The 10,510-nt window shown below is 42.0% G+C and overlaps 2 protein-coding genes across 2 annotated transcripts; one reads left to right on the top strand and one right to left on the bottom strand.

The window, feature by feature from the left end:
* The first annotated feature begins 6 nt into the window (after nucleotides 1-6).
* Nucleotides 7-3,449, top strand: mycbp (MYC binding protein). The gene is made up of 5 exons (XM_080863447.1): nucleotides 7-302; nucleotides 528-600; nucleotides 717-765; nucleotides 3,013-3,142; nucleotides 3,228-3,449. Exons 1-5 carry the CDS (start codon nucleotides 288-290, stop codon nucleotides 3,270-3,272), a joined length of 312 nt encoding a protein of 103 aa, XP_080719573.1. The 5' UTR covers nucleotides 7-287; the 3' UTR covers nucleotides 3,273-3,449.
* A 2,065-nt stretch (nucleotides 3,450-5,514) lies between these two features.
* Nucleotides 5,515-7,020, bottom strand: gja9b (gap junction protein alpha 9b; the record flags this gene model as incomplete). Its single annotated transcript, XM_080863049.1, has 1 exon — nucleotides 5,515-7,020. One exon carries the CDS (start codon nucleotides 7,018-7,020, stop codon nucleotides 5,515-5,517), a length of 1,506 nt encoding a protein of 501 aa, XP_080719175.1.
* Between the last annotated feature and the right edge of the window lie 3,490 nt (nucleotides 7,021-10,510).

Raw genomic sequence — 10,510 nt, 5'->3', positions numbered from 1 at the left:
TCTCGTTTCGATGTCTGAGGCGTTTCAGTTGTTTACTCGCAAACGGAACAACTTACGTTTCTTTGTTGTTTAAATGTATCTTATTTTAACAGCTACTCTGTAGTCTTTCTTCTCCTTTTACAAGCTGATTGTTTATCGGAAGAACTTCATTTCCGCATGATTTGATGTGTTGTTATGGCAACAGAGTCACCTCCTGCGTAGCATTCAAACAGCTGCAGCTAGTCCCGAGTTATTTTCCGTTTCGCACATTGTAGACGACCCGGAGTTACACGGCTATTATTGAAGTCATGGCTCAATATAGAGTAAGTATTTTTGGCCTTACTTTCTGTAGCTGTTATGTTTTACGTGGTACATTTAAAGTTTGTAAAACTAGCTAGCTAGCGTCATAACAACGTGACCCCTGCTCGCCAACACGGTGGAAGGCAGTGAAGGCACCATGGGCTGAAAACAGTTTTTATAGCGCTCTTTATGTCGGTGTATGAATGGGCTCCCAACTTGTGTGTCATCCAACTATTTGTCTTTTTCAGGCCTCTGAGTCGAAGCGGGAGCAATTTAGAAGGTACCTCGAAAAATCTGGAGTCCTCGACACCTTAACAAGCGGTAAATGGACCCCCCCCCCCCCCCGTTCAGCCTGGTGACATTAACGATAATGCATTCTGTGAAACAGTCTTTTAATTTGTTTTTACTGATATCCGTGCTCCCCCTCTTTCTTGCAGTTTTAGTTGCTCTTTATGAGGAGCCTGAGAAACCTAACAATGCACTGGAGTATCCTTTTCTCATTTTTGCAGCCTTACTACAACCTCAGGTGGTAACAATTAGTTTCTGATGTGGCTCTATCTTCAAAGCAAAAAAGATATGTCACACTTGTATGTTTCAGATCTACTGGGTTTTAATATTGGAAATGCAGGTTTTAAATTATTATTTCATTTATTGAGGGGAAAAAGTTATCCAGAATTACCAGGCCTTATGTGGAAAAAGTGATTCCCCCTAAACCTAATAACTGGTTTTGCCACCAGCAAGAACTGCAACTCTTTGGTATAACTAGTAACAAGTCTTTCACATCACTATGGAGGAATTTTGGCTCGCTCTTCTTTGCAAAACTGGTTTACTTCAGCCACACTTTATTTTTTTATTGTTATGTTTATTGTTTATTAGCTCGATTAGCCAGTTTAAGTCCAAACTTTGACTAGATAAAGCCTTCCAAAACTTTCATTATTGAGTCATTAGGAAGTGGACAGTCAGGTTATTTTTGTCCAATATTTGTTTGATCATGTGGAATATTTAAATGCAGCAAATATGTAAAAATAAGATCTGGAAGTTGGCAATACTTTTTCACAAAATGTCACTCAGTATAAACAGGTTTAGAGCTTAAACCACTGCATTTAAAATAAAATAGTTTATTATTTTTTATTTATGGTATTATCAGTCTTAAAATGTTACGATTGCAGTCAAATCGATTATTTAAATGCACCGTTGTCCCCTGAAACCTTCAGATGGGCAATGAGGTGACTCCTGGTCCATTTAGAGATGAATGGCAGCCTTTAAGACTTTGAGTTTTAATTCACAATAAAAATCTTAACATCTCCAATTCTTCAGCTATGTAGAAAGGGGAAATCAACTGCATCAAAATTCATCAATATGTTGATGTTCTGTGCATCTCGGTATACTGCAAGGATGTAGGCTAGACCAAATACCGTATTTCCCGGACTACAGAGCGCACCTGAATATTAGCCGCACAAGCTAAAAGCAGGGGAAAATCCTGTTTTGTACATACATTAGCCGCACCTGACTAAAAGCCGCAGGTGTTTCAATGTTGACTTATCATATGTAAGAGAATATGCACAAATCGAATTGTCAGGAAAGAGATGGCTGTTTGGAGACACACCACTTTTATTAATATTTTGAAAAACAAGTTATGGGTACATATTTGCATAACCTTTTAGGGTATGTGTACAAGTAGTGGTAATTACAAGTACAAAACATGTACTGTGCTTCATAAATGAGTAACAAATGTAGTACATAACAATAACCTACAGCACACCAGAAAAATAGATTCAGACTACCTTTTAGGCTCAGGTGCAGTGACACGGCTTTAACAAGAAGAAAAGTCAGTCATTCACCACCATCTTTCTCTTCTTCCTGCGCACTAAAACCACCAAAGTCCTCTCCTCCAGTGTCGGAAACGAACAGGCTCAGGGTGGCTTCATCATCTACTCTCAGCTCCTTTCTTTCGTTGTCACTTTCAAAACCAAAGAAATCCTCAGAGTCGAACACCTTCTGAAGAGCCTCCTCTCCATCAGGCAGCAGTCCAGCCCTTCGAAATCCGTTGGTGATCGTGGATGTTTTCACACTTTCCCACGCTGTCAGAATCCAGTGGTGGAGTTGGGCATAACTTGCTTTTTGCCTCCAGCTGAACGCGTAGTGCTACTTTGAAGTTTGTTTTTCGCGCTACTTCGTACGGCACTACGTTGCCTGGCGGATGGACATGTGACTAACATACCACTCTTGAACTCCGATCCTTCCGCCAGGCAACGTAGTGCCGTACAACAGCGGAACAAACAAAACAAATCCGCTCATGGACAATCCATAGAAAAGCCGCACCTGACTAAAAGCCGCAGGGTTCAAAGCTTGTGCAAAAAGTAGCGGCTTATAGCCCGACAATTACGGTAATCACTCGGCTGTTTTATTGTGGAAAAGCCAGTTTCTTTTTATGGCAGCAGATTTAAAATCTAAGGGGTTTTTTGTAATCTGTTCATGGGGTTTGATTTATTCTGTGTTCTTCACATGTTTAAATACTGCAGGATACTTGCAGTGGGTGAGTCTGTCACAGGCCAACAGTTCTTAAGCTAAGGAGTCATTCTCCTGCACCAGTCTCTCCAACCTACAAACTGGATCATCATTCTCCTGAATTAACATGCAGAACCGAGTTGGACCTTGTTCTGCTCTAATAAAATTAGATAGTATTGATGGGTAAAATGTCCATGCACTCGTTAACCTTAACCATGGCAACAGTTTCATAAAGCTTCATCTCGGGGCAGCTGGTCCAGAGCCAGCAGACACAGAGGCTCTTCGTACGGAGCTGGCTGACCTACAACAGAAGTGCAGCGAGCTCATGGAGGAGAACAAAGAGCTGAGGAGCAGGGTGAGCGTTTACAGATAATCACATGTCTATATTTGGTCTGGATTCTGTGACCTTTAACCTTCTCGTTTTCCTCCTCATCTTCCAGCTGATGCAGTATGAACCATCGCCTGATGGGGAAGCAGCAGAGTAGAGGTTTTCTTTGCTTTTGTGGAGGAATAAAAAGAAAAATGTTACTAAAGCCTTGTTTGTATGTAAATGTTTATTAAACAATGGCTGTACAGTGAATGCAAAATCACTGTTATTTTATTTTATTTTTTTTGTTGTATAACAAGAAGCTTTCTAAATTAAAAATGACATTTCAGCATCAGCCTTTCTCTGTCCTGAAGGTCCTTGATTTTGCTGATGGAAATTCTTCATTTGTTATTAAAGCTTCATCATGGATGAATTCAGATGCTGCGACTGACTGAAGTGTCTGGCTACAAAGGATCCTGCAGGAAGTAGTTACCAGAACATGTGTGCACTCTGGTTATTTCTTAGGTACATATACTTGCTAATAACAGGCCTAAAGTGTGGCAAGAAAATCACACTGTGATCTACACCACCACTCCCAGTCTGAACCATGACTTGAGGCATGTTGGATCCATCCTTTTCTGTTTTTCTACACCAAATTCTAACCCTACCATCCAAATGGCATTGCAGTAATTTTTACTTATCAGACCAGGCAGGTTTGTTCCCGTATTCAGTTGTCTGATTTTGGTGAGTAAGTGTGAACTGTACCTTCAGTTTCCTGCTCTTCGTGGACAGGAGCGGCACGCGATGTAGTCTTCTGCTGCTGTAGCACATTTGCTTCAAGCTTTGGTGCGTTCAGAGATGCTCTTTGTTGTAATGATTTGTTATTTCAATTACTGTTGTCATTTAATCTCAGGGAAGTCTGGCTGCTCCCAGTCAACAAATATTACCCAGAGAACAGCTGCTCATTGGGTATTTTCTGTTTTTCAGACCATTCTCTGTAAATCCTACAGATTTACTCACTTGTTGGCAGGAATTGGCTCACTTGTGTGGCAACAGTCATGGAAACATCATTGTGGCTTATATGCATGTTATTTTCTAACCACTCATGTTTTGCTGCAAGTGAAATTTACTGCTGGAAAAGTCTTGAAGATATTTCATGTCAAACGTAACAAAGAAAACAGATGACTCAAGTTGACTCCTTTGTTGCATAAAAATGATTGAAATCATAATTATGATGCAGAGGTGCAAAATCAGTCTCCACCAGCCAGTGGGCCCGCTCAGTCTCACCCCTGACAAGTTAAAAGGCAAACTAAAATCCCCCCTTGTCAAAAGAAAAGAAAGAAATCTATAAAAGGCATTATGTTAATGAGGTAAATGATCCTAGTCAGTACTGTTATTTAAGTCGAGGTCAAAAGAGAGAAAACAACACTTGCTATGAACTCTCAGACAGTATAAAACATAGGCGCAGGTTCGAGGTCTGAAAAGTGAAGCCAATGCAGAAACGCTTTAAACCTGCATTCTTACTAATGTCCACCAGGGGGTGATTCCTGTGATTTCAAAAACAACCTGGGTCTCAAAGAAGTCAATGGGGAAGCAGTCCTCTGCCCTGAGCTCTGCAAACACTTTCTCAAATAGTTTATGGGTTAAGTCACTCCGTTTGGGTCATATTATTAAAACATTAAGTCAAAAAACAGGAAGTAAATGGATATTCTAAGGAAGAAGGATTATCCAGGAAATGCTCATTGGCTTACCACTTGATAGCTTGTTAGCCACTGAGGATGCTACAGTTCCCTGCCCATCTTTTATACTGTCTGTGAATTACCTGCAAGCCTTTATTTTAATTGTAAATATGAAAAAATGAAAGGTTAATAAAGCATTTGAGCAGATGTGTTTAGCGCACAGTGCACCACACAAACATAAAAGTCGGCATTTTCTTAAGTTGGTTTCTGAGACAAGGACCCATTCTTATCTGTGATAGCTAAGTTTAGCAATAATTCAGTGCTAGGTGCATGTTTCAGTTAAACAGTTCAGCGTGTGTGACCCTTCAGCCTTCATTTGACCATTAAAACATTTCAGAATAACTCATAAATCGACTTATCATCAAACATCATGAGGCCCCACTCAGTCATGTCAGCTGCTAACATAGCTTTATAGCTTGATTGTTTGAGGGTTGAAGCTCATTCTGATAGCCTGAAACTGACCTGGAAATCTGAGAAAACAAGGCTGTGCATCCTAGTATGAATCCCTCTAAAAGGAAGAGTAGATGTTAGACTGCTTGTTTGTCATATGCTCTTTCTAAGACTGGAGAATGTCTGGCACAAGCATAATCTCTGCAGGCTTTTTGTGATTGTCTTTTAAAGAAGTCTAAACTGTGAAAAAGGTGCAGTAATCATGTTTTAATGGCTTCTTCTAAGCAGTCCTCATATCTGTAAATCAGTCGGGGCTCGTCTGCTGCTGGCGCTGCTGGCAGCTGACACTCGCCGGTTTGGTGGGGAGGCGGCGGGACTATTGCTCTCCCGGCTGTGTCGAGATATAGAGCTCAGCTCCCCTGCAGAGTCCGGGCTCTGGGGTCTGCTCTGTCTCTTAATGTCTGACTTGGAGAGGATCCTTGCTCTGGGGCCGCCGCCGCTTCGTAGCTTCATGCTGTTGTTCCCGTTGTAGGAGTCTCCGCTGTCTGAGCCATTTCCCTCCACGACTGTGGAGCAGTTCCACGGTGGGGTGATCCTTCGTGTCTTCCTCGTGAAGCCTGACAGCGCTGTGCTGCAGGAGGCATCTGAAACAGGCAGGGTGGGATACTCAGATCTTGCACGCTCCAGGTCCTCGTGATGTGGTGGGGATTGATCTTCTCGTTGCTCCTGTTTGTCTGAAGGAGGGGACCGCGTCTCACTGCTGGTATTGTTGGAGTTGTTGTTGTGCTCCGTGGGACTCGGGACTCCTTCCTTGCCCTCCTTTTGACTGTCCGGCTTTCCACCAGGGTCCCCTTGAATTGGGACGAAGGCGGAGGAGGCGTTGAGGAGAGGGTAGTTGGGTCCGTTGCCCTGTTTCTCCAGCAGTAACGTGTACCCGCTTGGTGCTGTGGGAATCGTACTCTTGCGTTCCACAGTTGTTCCCATGCAAACCTGATGCATCACTGAGTCCTTTTTCGACTTGCTGACATAATAATCGTCCAGGTCATCCTTCAGGTGTGGGTAGTAGTCCAGAATGCCCTTCTTAATCCTCTTGAAGCCAAGGTGCATGATCTCCAGCAGACTGAGGAAGAGAGAGATGCAGGCGATAGCTTGCATGAACATCATGAAAACAGTTTTCTCTGTTGGTCTCGAGACGAAGCAGTCCACCACGTTAGGACACGGCTCCCTCTCGCACTTGTAAATGGTGCTCAGGCGGTTTCCATACAGGATGTATTGAACCGTCATAAAGCTGACCTCCACCACTGAGCGCGTAACAATGTGGGCCACGTAGGTGCACAGCAGAGAGCCCCTCAGTGGTGCTTTGTTGAGCTTCCCCTGCTCCAGCTGCCTCATCTCCTTTTCAATCCTCTTCTTCACCTCTGTCAGCTCTGCATCCACCGCCTCCAGCTCCCGCCGGAGAGCCACTTTCTTGCAGTGGCGTTCCTTCTCCAGAGCCCGCAGCTGGTAGATGGCATGACCCATGTACACCAGGGAGGGCGAGGACACAAATATCACCTGGAGCACCCAGTAGCGGATGAGGGAAATAGGGAAGGCCTGGTCATAGCATACATTCCGGCACCCCGGCTGCTCGGTGTTGCAGATGAAGTCGGACTGCTCGTCATTCCAAACGTCTTCTGCGGCGACGCCCAGGACCAGCATTCGGAATATGAACAGGATGGTCAGCCAGATCTTGCCAACCATGGTGGAGTGGATATGCACCTCCTCCAAGATCCCACCAAGGAAGTTCCAGTCTCCCATTTTCTACTTTAGCAGCTCTGTAACAAAAAAAGAGAGAAAAACTCATTTATATACTAGGAGTTCAGTGTTTCTTCTAACCACTTGCACTGTGCACCTGTGATCTCACCTTCTCTCTGTCAGAATGAGAACCTTTCAACCTTCCTAAAGGACATTCAAAGCTCTTCTTTGGATCTTGGCTGCTTTTTTTATGTACTCCATAAACATGATCCCACACTGCTTCAGTAATGTTCCACTGTCTAGGGATGCTTTTACTGCATTGGCAGTGAAACAAAAAAGGAAGCCAATCAGATTCATCCCAGATGGTGTTGCATGATAGATCAAAATGTGAAGGTACTTTTCAGCAGATCCTTAACAACACCAGCTGAAATTAAGCCCCATGCATTGACAGCCCCCACCGTATTTTACAGATGCCAGTAGATCTTCACTGTTGTAGCTCTCTGTTGATAAGTGACAAAGATAAACTTTGAAAGCTCTTCAGAAAGTCTGGAGAATTACTGCCCAAGACCACTTTAAAATAATTGCAATAAGTCTGGCTACTTGTCATTTAAGGTGGGTAGTAAGCCACAGTTAAAACGAGACACACACCACATATGGGGCGGCTGCAGCTTAGGAGGTAGATGGAGGTCAAATATCCTTCGGCAAGATACTGAACCCCAAGTAAATATCAGAGTCTGTATGTGTGCGAACATGCTTGGATTAATAGCTGAATGAATGAATGAGTGAAGGGCATGTTGTATAAAGCTCCGGTACTCAGGTATAGTAGGAAAGCGCTGTATATGAAAAAATGGTAAATGGATGGGTTCTTATATAGTGCTTTTCTACTCTCCCGGAGTACTCAAAGCACTCTATACAACATGCCACATTCACCCATTCTCACAAGCACTCCCTCTAAACTGAGTGCTTTATAACTACATTCACACACATTCACACTCCGACGGATGCATCGGAGAGCAATTTGGGGTTAGTATCTTGCCCAAGGATACTTGACATGCAGATTGGAGGAGCCAGGGACTACTACTAATCGAACCACTAACCTTCCGATCAGTAGGTGACCTGCTTTACCTCCTGAGCTGCAGCTAATCCATTAACAAGTTTGAAGATTGCCCTCACATGCAACAGGATGCAGCGTTACAATCCTGAAAAGTACAAGTCCATGTAGCCCATTGGAAACAGAAGCTGATGTTTGCTTTTCACGTGTGGTGAAATCACAGATGCACATGTGCCAGTGGTCAGAACAGGATTTTCATAGAACAAAAGGAGAAAACTGTGAAGGGGAACGCGGGTGTATTTAAAGGTTTTGCATGTTTTTATGGATAGAGACGAAGACTACTGACTAAGACTATCTTTAAAATGGTTTATTGATATTTTATATTATATCAAAGGAACAGAACAGCACAGTGTAATTTAGAAGGTATAAAAATTCATTCACATCAGTTAGATCTTTATTTCAGTGTGAACCTGAACATTTGTCTGCTGCTTTTCATTTTGAGCATGAAAATAAGTCACTTTCTTTAAGGTTAGAAAAATTTCACTTATCATCTTTTTAATGTGTGATGTATTTACATTTTTTTGTGTAGTTGTTAATTAGCGAACAAGTTAAAAAAAAAAGGATGCAAAGGAGCATATACCAGGTAATATCTGAGAATAACCTAATCCCAGAGAAGAGCTTCAATTGCTTATTTTTTTAAATATTCAAAATTTACACGGCAAAGCTAGTTTTCAAAATGAGCTGAAACATAAGAAAAATGGCTTTAAAATGCTTGTTACATGCTGATACAGCAGTAATTATTTTATAGTGTGATTTAAGAAAAAATACAACACTGTTAGGTTACATTTCACTGCTGATGCTTTTAAATGTAATCATCATTCCTGCAGAATAAAAGCCCCAGCTTACTGAGTTACAACTAAACCACAGCCCAGCAGACACCATTTGAGACAGGAGTCTATTCACCACTATTTTGTGTCATCATTATAAAAACTTCCAGATAAATGAGTAAAACCAGACACAACCGATCATTTTAAATACAAATCAATAACTTAGCATTAACTCACCTTTTATCTTCCATATAAAAATGTAACCATAAAAGCCTTTTTGATGTAACGCTGCCGATTTCTGACCTATGAAAGCATTTTTTCTTTATTTTTCATCTCTTATCAAAGGTAAAATCTTCCCACTGGTAGACATTTAACTCCCTGTTGTTGGTCACGAACTGGGCAAAAACAAATGAGGCGAGCTGGCACTAACTCTTCTCGACTTATAGAGTGTGAAACACCATCAATCAATTCCGTGGCAATGGTCTGCTGCCATTTACCTCGCAGCAGTATGAATGGACGACCTGCCAGTTCCTGCGAGTCATCAGGGGTGAAATGTGCTCCAAAATATTTGGTTGTCTGTCGCCTATTTCTGGTTGAACCCAGAGGATCCTGGACTGGTTTGATCCTCTAAATTTAGATGAAAGCAGCACAGAACTGGGTGAACTGGGCTGGGCCTTGGTGGGAATATGGGTTCTGAGACGGCGCTCTCATTTTCTAAACAGTAGGATATTTTTGGATCTTATCCGAGGACAAAACAAACAAACAAACAAACGAATTGAAGACCGGTACTCCCAAAACTAGAGATATTAATTTTACAGAACCTCAATTCTACTTTATTCCAACAACAGATGTCACAATAGACAATAGAGAGCTTTACTACATGCGCCTCCATGTTTGTTTTTTCAGGCTAATTGTTTTCATGAATATTTGTTTGACTATTTACCAGAATATGTTTTTAAAATTGCACAAATTAATGAGGAATTCAAAGAAAAATCCTATTTTTTTCTTAATGCACCTTCATAGATGCATATCTATTCATTTTGTTTTCCTCCATGAAGGAACTTTGTAATTTGCAGAGTTTTTCTTGCATAATGGATTTCATCTGCTCCCTTTATGGGACCCCACAGTCCCTGCCTCCCTCTCACCCTATCCCTAGTATCGTCCTCTGTCACTCCAACCCTCCTCCACCACACTCATGAATCTTCTCCTCCTCCTCACAACAGGTCTTGCTGCCATCTGGCAAGTCTTGCTTCTACTGACTGCTCATACCTCCAACTCTCCAGGTTCTCTAACACCTCTGAAGATCACAACGTCGTCTGCGAACAGACTCCTGCCTGACCTCATCTGTCAACCTGCCAATCATAAACTGTCTATGGTGCTTATCTATCAATCAACCAGAAAAAAAGATTTATTTGATTTATGTAGAGTAAAATGTACAACCAGTGTTTGTCTGGTTTATCTTTGTTTCCTATTTCTGCTACAACAAGCAAATAATTCTTATAAAAATAAGGGTGTTCAAACATCAGGCTGTTATATTTAACCAGTGAAACAGTACACTGAATAGGCAGGTTGGTGGTGGTGTAAATCACAACAATGTGAGCCTGGGGTCATGTCCTGGTAATGATCATCTACGGTTCCAACCCTGCAGGCTGGAATATTTTCCCCTACATTCACA

Source organism: Rhamphochromis sp. 'chilingali' (assembly GCF_963969265.1).
Source record: "Rhamphochromis sp. 'chilingali' genome assembly, chromosome: 17".
Classification (NCBI taxonomy): domain Eukaryota; kingdom Metazoa; phylum Chordata; class Actinopteri; order Cichliformes; family Cichlidae; genus Rhamphochromis; species Rhamphochromis sp. 'chilingali'.
This window is presented reverse-complemented; position numbering and strand designations above follow the sequence as displayed.

Coding starts and splice junctions, on each gene's coding strand:
- mycbp (XM_080863447.1), top strand. Junction 766..3,012: donor AAACCTAACAATGCACTGGA/GTATCCTTTTCT, acceptor CCATGGCAACAG/TTTCATAAAGCTTCATCTCG. Junction 3,143..3,227: donor ACAAAGAGCTGAGGAGCAGG/GTGAGCGTTTAC, acceptor CTCATCTTCCAG/CTGATGCAGTATGAACCATC.